At 38.1% G+C, this 12,737-nt stretch overlaps 1 protein-coding gene across 1 annotated transcript; it reads right to left on the minus strand.

Moving 5' to 3' along the window:
* Positions 1-3,354: 3,354 nt before the first annotated feature.
* tnni1d (troponin I, skeletal, slow d) lies at positions 3,355-6,467 on the minus strand. The gene is made up of 6 exons (XM_027020688.3): positions 6,317-6,467; positions 6,170-6,211; positions 5,323-5,454; positions 5,086-5,175; positions 4,673-4,855; positions 3,355-4,047 (listed from the first exon to the last, which is right to left on the minus strand). The coding sequence occupies exons 3-6, from the start codon at positions 5,452-5,454 to the stop codon at positions 3,946-3,948; spliced, it is 507 nt and encodes a 168-aa protein (XP_026876489.3). The 5' UTR covers positions 6,170-6,211; positions 6,317-6,467; the 3' UTR covers positions 3,355-3,945.
* Positions 6,468-12,737: the final 6,270 nt, after the last annotated feature.

Genomic DNA, 12,737 nt, shown 5'->3' on the forward strand with positions numbered 1-12,737 from the left:
ATTCGATCTTTCGACTCAAACAGCAGCTGCCTATGGCCGCTGTTCTTAACCTCTCCGTTCAGCTGGCCATGTCAAATAGCACCACTGTGAATAACAACCAAAAAATAGGACCTCCTGCTCCAGAACGCATAATGTAATTTACAATAAAATTAATATACAGAAATTTATATTGTATACTTATTATATGAATTTTCTGATTACTTTTGGTGGCTGACATAAGCTCTCAAAAAGAATTCATGGCCCATACTTTTTATGGTATTACATTTGGTCAGGAACAAATGCATAATTTCACACCAGGTCCATAAGATGCCCAGTAAAGTAACTGTAATGGTGATATTGTGGGAAAAGTGCCCCCCACCCCAAGACATTTCAGCCCTTAGAGTACCTAATGAACCCTCTGTGTCCCTATAATCATTACCTAGCAATATTTCTCTTGGCTTTTAGATAGTATCAGGATCCTACATTTTCCTTCTCCATTTCAGCTGCAGTTGTACCAAAACAAAATTGCATTTCACTTCTGCGGTTTTATACATGTACAGAGTTTGAGGGTAATTTGTGAAACGCCAGAGTACTCCATCATGTTTGAGCATGGGGGGGTCCATTTAATATGGTCAATGCCCAGGAGTACATTGTAAAGTGTTAAATGATTTGTATATGACATTTTTTGCAGCTTTTTGAGAAAAAGTATGGTTGTGTTAATAAAAATGAATTTATTATATCTGCTCAGCCAGCGCACCTCTCCCCAGTGAACATGACAACAGCGTCCTGTCACTGATAAATATTAACAGGAAGCACTTGTGCAGCACATTTGACTATATTCTCTCTTCTTGAATAATTTATTAGTTCTCAGCAGTAGAGAGGAGAGGCATGTTTATGCAGCCTTCTGCAACTGCCCTCTCTGTGATTCGCTGCACATTTAACTGGTAGTTTTTCCTCATCATGCAATGGTGAGGAACACACCCCACTGACAGCCACAGTGGCGCTTGGACTGTATGAGGAAGAGCAAGCCATTGTACCACTGACATGTAATTACAGTACTCAAAAGATTTTGTCCAAAGTCTCCCGTAGATCTTTTTTTGCATCACAATTACAGAGGTAGAGCCCTTAATAGAAGGAATAGTCTGAAAATTGAGCCTGGCTCTTTATACCCTAGGATTTGATTAACCTTTATAGACTCTTATTAAACGGACATGACGATGTAGGTACTACTTGTTACCCTATATAAATTATCCCATATGAATATGCAACATTCATATTCATTCGTTACTTTAACATACCATTCAGGCCCGTGCGCAGACCCTTACAAAGACAGGCGCTCAAAGTTAAAAAGCAGCAGAGATTTAGAAACAGCAACTACGCCCTGACCTGCTTCGCATTTCAGTCTTAGAATGGATACACTGCCTTCAGCTACCTCCCGTTTCTTTCATTTTCCTTTTGCCTTACTTCGTTCCTTTTTCTCACTAAAAAGGAATTAAGAATATTAAACAAAATAATGAGAGACAATCATGCGGTGGTCGAGAAGACCCATCGCGCTGCAGTTACCAGTTGTGCTATAAAATAATTAAAAAAAAAATAAAAAACCGCGCCGCAACTGTACAAAACATCAAAATGACAACACATGCGCTACGTTTCAAAAGCTCGATGCAAATTCATGAACGCTATACAAATTCAGAAAACACTTTATTCAAAATGACAAACGTTACATTTCGGGAAAGCGGTGCAAAGTCAGAAAACGCATACAAGTACGCATACAGAAAACATGTTTAGAAACACTGCAACAACAGTCACAGCACAGATGAAATGTTGATTTGGATGGAAAACGAAAGGCGCTTGCGCAACCTAGTGAAAATGTATATTTGTGACAGCCATGGTTTTGTCATTGGTATATGGTACAGAATGAGCAACTGGCCTATTCATGCCTCGCATTCTTGATCATGCTGCTAGTGTTAGGCTGTAAAAAACGCAAGCTTAAAGATCGCTGATAAAACAAATTCCTGTTTATCACAAATATAAACCTGACCCTGCCCGTAAATAACTAGCTAGATCCATTCAGGTACATTCAGAGTGTGTTACTCAGTTCAACCTGATGGGGTCTAATACAACTCATTTTCTGTGTATATGCCTACATTTCGTGTTATTGATTTCAAACCATATTTTGTATGTATGTAAAAACATCACACTTCAGATAAGATAGAATAAGACAATTAACGGGACAGTCATTGTAGCAGACCAGCAAACCAAACTCTTAGTTGTAGTAGACCGGCTAAATTACCACCCTCTGAATGTAGCTAGTTAGCTAACTGTATTAAGACAACAAGCTAGTCGTGTTAAACGAGATGTTTATCAATGTTCTGTTGAACCTAGCAACAAATATGCAAGAATGCATACGAACATGAATAGGTCAGTTATTCGTACTGTATCAGCCTAACCAATGTAACGATATAACGGTGTATAATCGCACATATAAGCGAATTATATTTCCTCAGCTATTGTTACCGCTGGTCTCATAGGAGTCCAGCCCCTGCGTGTCCTCCGGTTATACTCCCGTGTGTAGTGGCTGAATTTGGAGCGTTTCTTAACTTGCATTGCGTTTTTTGAATTTGCACCGCGTATGGGAAATGTAGCGCACATGCTTTCATTTTGTTCAATTTGAACTGTGTAATCGCAGCGCGTTTTGCATTTGCAGCGCGATGGGTCTTCGCGGCTGCCGTACAATCGGCCGCAAGTAAACTGCAAAGTGAAGTATTGAATCTTTAAATCAAAACTGGCCACAAACGGCAGGCTATATGCTGTAAAAGCAATGGAATGGAAAGTCTTTTTTGTACCCAGTACACATCCAAGCTAGCCAACTATGGAAGACAGAGATCTATGTAGCCAGCTCCCTTAGGCTGTACGCTCTGAGATCCCAAATTCATTATTTTCCTATTAAAACTACAAGTTATATAAATCCCATTGATTCATTCTATGTAAATTTGTCTAATACATGGAAATATTTTCTCCTGAACATCTGGCAAGCCTTCTTTATAAACCTCTCTATATAAACATATACAATAACACATTTAAATTAAAAGGGCCCTGCAGGCATCAAGGGGCAAAGGGGCAAGTTGGTTTTGTGACAAACAAAATTTTAAAAAGTCTGCAAAACTCTTTATGTTCCTGAGTAGCATTAAGCTTGAATTTGAATCTCTGTTATTTCTTAGAAGCATTTACCTGTGCAGGTAGAGATAAAACTGAGAGCCATAACCCCAACCCACATGGCAGTGTAAGTCTTTGGTATGTGTCTGCATTATTTTTTGCCTATACATGTAATAAAGGAGCTGATAAATTACTCATAAAGAGAGGGAAACACACAGGTTGCTTTAGGAGCGTTTAATACACACTTTAAGACTTTTAAATAATGCATACAGATAAACTATGTCACAGAAAATGGGATAGTACAACTGTTTTTGGTGGAGTGTCTATAGCCCCTTCCCATCTCATCTCTGTAGTATCTATAATGTCATATACGGCACTATTTCAGATCAGATACAATTGGTAACACACAGGGGACCGCACTCTTAAAAACAGAAAACTATTCATTATCCATAAAGTAATCCACAATTAGAAGAGATCAAGAAACAACCTGAACTCAAATACAGAAACAGAAAGGTGGCTTTAAATAGTTCTAATACATATTTATTAATTGTCCATGATTGACTTATTATAAGAGAAAGAAATAACCTGAAGTTAATTTTATAACGTTTAAGGTGGCTTCGGAGTTTAGTTGATTGCCAGTATTTTTTAATCCTTAATTAAGACCTGAAAAGACAGGTAAGGTGATTTCTAAGACAAGCGGGACTCTTGATTGGTTAATTAGGTCAAGCTCAATTGAAACTGTAAGCTGCTTTCCCTTCTTTTGCCCTCACCATGACCCTCCAGAAGATCACATCGGTCTCAAGATGAACTCTACTGGCCTCCTCCAGCAGCATCAAACATCTTCTTTCGGCCTTCCATACCAGACATGGCTTCCACATTCTTACGCCAGTCACCTACCTCAGAAGTCAGGACCTGACAGTGTGAAAAAATGGTGATAGATGGTGAGATGGTGGTTGGATGGTGATGTGAGGTGGCTAGCCAAGAGTGAGAGTGACACTTATCAAGCCTCTGTATTTGTTGAAAACTGCCTAACTGCAAAATTGTTTTTTTTTTGTGATAAATATAAATTGCAGTTAAGCAGTTTATGCAAGTATGGAGTATGCTTAATAAGTGTGAAAAAGCTAATGAGGTGAGAAATGTCCTCCCAAAGCATGTCATTGAAAAATGCTCGAAAAACAAATGGTACAATTTGGCTCAGTGCTACAATGCCATCTACAGGACAAAACCAAAAAAATCTCTAACACCATAGCAAGTAGTAAATACTCTCTCTGGAACATTGTGTTAGAGGTATGTCGATCAACTTCTGTATGTAAAAAAAACTTGAACATTCTCGATTCCATAATTAGTTGAATCCGGCAGAATTAATTGGACAAACCACCAGGCAAGGCTTTTAAAACCTTTTTAAAACCTTTTTGAAACAGGAGTTTTAAAAACCTGTGTACTGCCATTTCCAGACTGGGAGCACCCTTAATTTAACCAACTAAATATCTCAATTTTGTATGCTATCAAAAATGCTCCTTCTTAAAGTATTTCATACCTTCTCTTGCTTGATGTCTTCCTTCTTGACAGACTTAAGGTTTGCTCGGAGGTCCATGGAGCCCTTGTGTTTGGAGCCCAGGAGAGCTCGCATCATCTCATCTGCAGACACGCGGACCTTCCTCAGGGCTGGCTTCTTAAACTTACCTCCCAGATCTTGAACTTTCAGCTTCAGCTCATGAATCTTGGGTGAAGGGGGAGAGATGACCACAGAACATGCAGATATGTCTGAGCAACTTTGTTGGTCTATGACATCTAAAATATCTTTCTGCCCCAGTATTCTATTGACAGACACTGAACTGTATACATCACCAACACTGTGACTGGACGAATGTATTTTAAATGAAGATTTAGGTATAATATGGACAATGGCATCCATATATGAGCAGATCCAGTTGAATGGTTTACACTCACATCTTTGTTGTGTTTCATCACCTTAGCTTCATAGTCATACCTCTCTTCATCTACAATATCAATCTTCTCATGAAGCTGTCTGCAAAGATTCTGGAAGACATGAGCAAGCAGCAAGCAAAATGTGCACTAATTAGGATGTAACAGATTACAGAGAGCAATGTGTTGTCTTTTTATCAACAGCCTACATAATTTTTTCTATCAGCTGGCATGTGATCAAGAGCGATTCCTTGAATCTACCTGTAACTCCCCCAGTGAGAGACCCGAGAGCTGCAGAGGAGGCAGTTTTTCTCCCAGGTAACGCACTTTCTCCTCGTCCCTGTCCTGCGTCTCCTTCTCCAGCTCCTCCACAGCTCTGTTGAGGAGGAGCATCTGTTTGGACAGCACAGACATGTCATAGGACAGGAAGATCCTTCATTCACTGATCAAATGGTTATTCATTATTAAAAACAGCACTGCATCATACACAGAGCCAGAAAAAGAGGCATCATCAGAAGTGGGCTTAAGCCCCAAATGTTCGATACCAGCCCTGAATGTTTTTTTCTCAGGTTCTCAGGTTTATTAAAACTGTGCTTGCTGCTACAGTCAATATAAAAATGTATGCTGCAGGGTTGAGCACTGAATGCCCAGCCAACATCCATGGGCAGACACATAACGCACTTGCTTTATTTTAGCACTGTAAAACCACGTAGTTATTTAGAAATCAAATAATATTTAAATAGTATTGGCAATTTTTTTTTCAGTGGGTGGATTTCTTATAGCTCAAGCAAGGATTTGTAAACTTTTGATCAGGGATTTGTTTTACCCTTTTGATTAAATGTAATTATTCCCAATTATTCTTAAAATGATACTTGATCGACACTCATTTCCAAAATAAAATTGCTCTACTGAACTGCAAAAGCTAATTAAAATATAAACATACAATTTAGAGCTCTTATTGCTTGTGATAATACACATAATCAGACTTCTTTTATTAGAAAACTCCTCATTCATTTAAAATACTTGCTACCACCCATGGAAGGTAGATGATATATACATTAGGCCTACAGTATTTAAATCTATTATGAACAGAATCACTGAAACAAACCTTAAGAGAAAGTTTTCGGGATGCAGAAATCTTGCATTTTGGCTGTAAAAATTAAAATACAAATTAAATACTTATAACAATGGATATGTTATTCACCATCTTGTTCTACAGTATCTTGAGCTCTAGTGAGATCATTTCTATAAATACCTTGTCGAAAGCCTTTGGGTTCCCTTTTGGACGTCCCTGGTATTACCATGACAAAGAGAAAAAGGCACAAGAACAATTAGTATTGAGCTATCCATATCTTTAAAGTGACAATTTCAGTTTGTTTTTAAATGACATGAGACAACTACTGAATTTAGAAAAAAAAATTAATAAACACACTTTGAAATACAGAATATTCAGTTATGCTGTATGTAAAATAATCTGAAAATGATGCTTACCAAGATGCTATAATCCGATGATTAAGAACAAGCAAGAGAAAATACATTTAGCAGTGAAACAAATCTTGAAGCATTTATTCAATGCATGATAATGAAGAGTATTTGGAAATTCTTGGCTTAGCCAAAAATGTCACTTTCAACAATACCTGCCCTCATTGTAGAATCTCAGTAATAGTCACTAACTAGGCTGTCAGCTTTTGTTCTAAAAATATTTAATAGCCTATTTGTATCATGACAAAAATTATTTTTTGTAACAAAAACACATTAGTTGTTACCATAATGTAATTATCATTTTATTCCTAAAAAGCATTTATGAAAAAGCATTTGGTGTAAAATGTAAATCAGACAAGACACAAGAAAAAGATGCATACTTACTCTGACATTGTGATATCTTTGTGCATATTAGGAAAGGGAAATTTAAAACATGTTACTTCATATAAAATCTATATTCTAATCCATAATGCTATGGGTCCTTTCTTTTAAAAAGGGACCCTGAGGTGTCTTAACGGTGATATTATTTCAGAATTAGTGGTTACCTGGGTGCTGGGTAGTAGATGACCACTGACTGAGACCTGGTGGCAATGGCAGGGCTAAGACAATGGTATCTTTGAAGTCCTGACTGGTGCCAGACAGCAGATATAGCCCAGTGTTTGACTCAGGAATGACTGGGCAGGCCTCCAGGGATGTAATATCACCCACTGGGAGGTCCTAACAATACATCCAGTATACAAGAATACACCATGAGTTCCACTGGAATGGACTGTTTGTAGATCACACACACACACACACACACACACACACACACACACACACACACACACACATAATTTGCTCTTTGTTGTATTGCACTGAGATTTAGCATGTGTAACATCAATGTAGAAACAACTGTTTTATATATACCACATACTTAACCAGTGTCATGTATTTCCCCATGTATTTTCTCTAATAAGAATAAACCTTCAAAAATTGAAGTAGTGAATGTATTGAATAAGACTGCATTGCTTGATCCTATATCTAGTTTTTTTTATTAAGATACAATGATACTAATTTATGAATATGATCTAAAGCAGTGATTTTGAGTTTGTAGATTTCATCAAACAAAGATTTCTTAAAACCTTCTTTGTAGTGGAGTGCAAGGATTATATTAATCATGATTACATGATATTGTATTACATCACGAACAAAATGTTTGCTAGTTTAACAGTAGTAATGATGGGGTCATTCTAACTGACCTTATGCACTGTTTCATACACCATACTACCTCCATCTCTCCAACTTTGTCTCATACCAAAGGCTCCTGCATGTTGCCTAAGAGGGAAAATAATAATAAGAAAGCAATCTTCTTAAATTATATGGTACACATAGCTGCACAGATATGCACAGATTTTTTTTTGCCAATGTATCTTACACACTCACTCACATTTACCAGACTGAAGATTCTACATTTGATAACATGAGTGAAATATCTTTTTTTGTAAAGAGAACTAACTGGAGGTGCCTGCATGAATGATACTGTGTGTCCTTGTTTACAAAAATTAAGTTTAAGTCCAGGATTTGTTGGAAAATATAATACTAATGTTGAACTGGCCTCATGGAAAACACCAAAGTCTTTAACTGTAGTTTTTGGTTTTACAAAGTAACCATCATTGTCTATGGTAAAATAAAACAACTGTAATTAAAACTGTCTCAGTATCAGCGCTTAATTTATTAAGAGCAGAGCAGATTGCAATAACATTTTCCAAAATCATATATAGAAAAGATATGCTGGAAATAGGTAACAGGAGAGGTTTGAGGGATCAAGATGTAGTTCCCTAAGAAAAGTTTATTAACAGTCTAAAGTGTCACAGTTTTCCCACTGCACCATGTGGTTTCATTTTTGTTTTTTGTCCTGTTTAATTCTCTGCCCTGGTCTCATGTTATGTACATCTGTGCTCTTCATTGTGTTCAAGTATGTCTTGTTTACTCTGATTTGGCTTTGTATATATTCATCTTGTATTCTGGATTGTTTTTGCTCTGCCAAGTTCTAACTGACATAATTTTACATTCTAGTTATGTTTGTTTGAAACCTGACTACCCAACCTTGGAATGAAGGACTATGTCCGTTGATTTGCCCGTAATACACACAGCTCAGCTCAGCATTTTTGTCCTGCCTCATCCCAGTGCACATTGCATAAAGGATAACATTAAGGTATAAAGCTCATTATACACAAAAGAACTAAACTCCTCAAAACCTCTCAGAAAAACATTCACTTAGAAATTTTGGCCCCTCGACTGTTTATCATCAGAAGCTGTGGTAGCACATAATGGATCGATTACTGGCAGCCTGGCACTGGACTGGATCATTTATGATCTCTGTGTGCTTACTGTATAACCCTCATTGCTGCTAATGTCTAGAGCACAAAGTCTGTGCGTAGATTGAACCAGCAGCAATCATCATTTTTCCTTCAGAGGATTCTGTGATCACTCTGCTACCACGCAAGGTTCCTCATTTCCCACTCCAGTCTCACACAGAAGACAACACCCTCTCAGTGTCTTTATGAAAACAATTTGCAAATTCCATGTTGGTTTTTCACTGACAGCACATAGAGTGTATAGCAACTGCTGAGACATGTTTAACAAACAATTGTTAATAGAGTTGATTTAACTAATTCTACCATGCAGTTGATTTGTGAGTCATTAGCACATTAAGCCCATGGGATAGAACGGTATTGGCATGATTTTATAGCAAAAGAGAACACCAACACTTTACTTTATTAAAAAACACTATTCCCAACTCAAGGCAAAATGACACTCCTTCCCTTTCATTCCTCATTGCTCTTCAGGAGGAAACTGAGAATCCTTAGTAGTTTTTTATTGAGTCATTTGTGAACAGAGGTGCTGCATTGCTTTGTATCAAGTTTAAAAATAACTTCTAGTGGCACAAAAGCCTGGTGATACTTAACAAGAGATTCTCTCCGTGCTATTCAAATGACCTCCAGACCCGTTTTTTTGCCAGCTTCACTCACACTGTCAAGATTCAATAAAGAATTTTTAAATGTGTGTAGAACTTTCCATAATACATGCAAATCAATGCATGAATGAATTTGCCATTGCCACAATGAACAAAACCATGTCATTAAAGGGAATAGGTGACCTTAGCAAGGCTATCTGTATTCACCTAATAAATGACCAGTAATTCAGTAGCAAACTTGTGCATAGGTATCCTATCCGTCTTTAGTATGAAATTATGTTATGCTAAGCATGCTTGTTATCTACAGTCCAAAGGATACACCTCATTGGATATTTTGCCAGGATTTCACCCATTGCAGAGGTCAGACTGCAAACCTTAGTGTTTTGCTTACATTTATTATCCTTGCATTATAATCACACTTATTATTGCTGGTGTCACTGTTGCAAAGGTACTAAAACACATTACAATTTAAGATAATCAGTTAAAAACATCAAAGCCAAATACAGTTTGCATTGCTGCTACAATGTGGTCATATGTTCTCAAATGAAGAACCTATAGGTCCCACAGGACATTGTGATATAAAGAATAACCCTACTACTCAAATGTCACATCTCTGAATCCCCCCAGCACACACACACACATATACACACACACACACACACACACACACACACACCATACTGCGATGGAACAGAAGTGGGTGCAGACAAATGTTGTTGTCATACTAGCGTTTAGCCTGAGCAGGTGGCTCTACTATTTATTGAGCAACATGATGCTAGCACAATTGCTGGGGCCTTGCGCATCACACACTTGTTGCTCCCGTTATCTTTCTCAGAAAGCCACTGCTGGCTCAATGGGGCTTTGCTTTTTCAGCACTGCCGATATAAGGAATAGATCATAAGATCCTAAATTATAGATAGTTCACTGTAGACCACTTACTTTGGTGGAGTTATCGGGTACTGAACCTAAAGCTCTGATTTACAGACTTTATTCTGTAGTGTTTGAATGTATGAATAGCCAATAAAAGTATAACTTAATCCAGGACTTGGTTTAACCTCTGAAACATTGGTCTTGTTATTTAACTATTAATCTTTAAGGTATAATTTAGTAGCTACTCTGAATTATTATTTAACTGCATTGCTATCAATATGAAAGCTATGTGATTTCAAGAGTAAGGAATGAGACTCTGGGTCTACCAGTGGGGCCTTGCCAAGCAAAGGGTTAAATTGTATCCATACTTTAGACTGATGTCATGTAAGCTACCTTTGTCAGTGCCTCTGGTTCTGTCTACACCACAGTAGATGAGTGGAACAGTTGCTCTTTCAAGAATGGTTTATGCCAGGATAGACTTGTTCCAGACGCCATCCTCCCCCCACCAACTATTTGTCCACTACCCTTCTCTGTCTTCATTTCAAAGAATTCCTTGGATGGTGGATGCAGTCCCCTGGCAGTGCACTCAGATGCTAATTATAAACCTCTGTATTAGCATGTTGACTGCCAAGATTGGGCAAATATGCCAAGTCCCTGCATACGAACCATTTTAGCATTTTAATTCAAAGAAATTGTGCCCAGCAGTAGAGAGCACATATTTTTCCTACAAAGGGGGGCTTCAGTCCCTCCACTCGAGTCCTGCACTCCAGTGCTGGGGCCCCTGGAATTCTGTGCTCACGCAGCCTTTCACATTTCATCAGTGTATGGCCTCACAGCTTTACAACAGGTATGGGACAGCATTTATAGACCTGCAAGAGGAGGAACCCGGCTTCTGTGGCTGGTTGTTTTTGCCTTGTGACCTCATTTCTACTCATTTCCTCTCAGCTCTTATTTGGTCCCCATCCCCTCCTGTCCCTCCCTCATGCCAGTGTGCTCTCTCTCTCTCTCTCTCTCTCTCTCTCTCTCTCTCTCTCTCTCTCTCTCTCTCTCTCTCTCGACGGCTAGTGGCATGCGGGCTTTTGTAAATGCAACACATTACTTCCTGTTCCTCCTAACCCAGAACCCAATTTGTTTTGATGAGTTAGATAAAACACCATCCAAACAGGACCAATTAAATATGTACCAATAAGACCAGTTAAATATGTACCTTACTAAACTGGCCCAAAAACGCAATGTTTGAATCCTGAAATAGAAGTCTGATACAAACCAATGAGTAGTGGAATGAACTGAAACGTCCACTGTAGCATCATTACTCCTATGTCAAAGCACCAGTAAACAATGCTTCTCCAGTAACTTACAGGCTGGACAATCTTTTTTGATTAAACCATCACAATTGAACATTTCAAGGTCCTACTGTTTAAAAGACTGTGGACCTGCAGTTTGGCTCCAGTGCTAAAACTGGTGATTATCTGGAATGAATGAATTTGGAATTAAAACTCTCAGTACAGGTGGGGTTTGTTCCACTACACCACACTTTATCCAATTATTGAAGCACAAGATACTTAACTGATAGGTTGTGTTTAGATTAGAGAAAATATCAAAGCATGCAGTAGTGTGGTCCCCTCTGGGGGCAACTGCCTAATACTGTCAGCACAAGGAGGCGCTGAGTCCTGGGCAGGACAAGGATTTACAACAAACACCTATGTTTAAAGCCATAATGAAGTCAACAGAGTGGCAACCCAGTCACTGAATTTGCATATGCAATATGTCTCTTCTTATTATTTTCTTGTTTGTTTATTTATTTGCTCCTAGTGTAATCGAATCAAGTTTTTGTTTTTCAAAAAATACAATCTACTGCAAATAATGTATTCATATTTTGAGAAACAAAAATAATTTTACAAAACTCAGATTTTTACTATTAAAGCCTATGTTTGTTAATTTGGTTTGGATTTTTGCCATTACTTCCGCTTTCACTGTAACTGGAAGTATAGGCATCAAAGAGGTTTTTAAACTTCGAGTGACACAAATTATTACATTTGCGGTGTGACATAGTACATCACCAAAAATCCTTCTCTGAATCCTCCAAGGCTGAGTGACCATTTTCTAGATTACAGTGCTGGACGAAGATTCTTCTTAAGTATCCATTAAAGTTTGTTTTGTATTTAAGTTTATGTGCAGAAAGACACTTTGGCTAAACAGTGATGTGTATCGTTACATAGTGCTACAGTTAACAGGATTTTATCATTTGGTATATTCCGAAAGTCACGTTTGCGTCTAATCTCTGCATGCACTGCTACGGCCGTCCGTCTCTTCGTGGGGCTCTCATCTGAACAAGGGCGTGGCCGCATCTTCGAGTAGCCATTAT

The sequence above is a fragment of the Electrophorus electricus genome, chromosome 11 (genome assembly GCF_041902795.1).
Source record: "Electrophorus electricus isolate QZ-2024a chromosome 11, ASM4190279v1, whole genome shotgun sequence".
In the NCBI taxonomy this organism is placed as follows: domain Eukaryota; kingdom Metazoa; phylum Chordata; class Actinopteri; order Gymnotiformes; family Gymnotidae; genus Electrophorus; species Electrophorus electricus.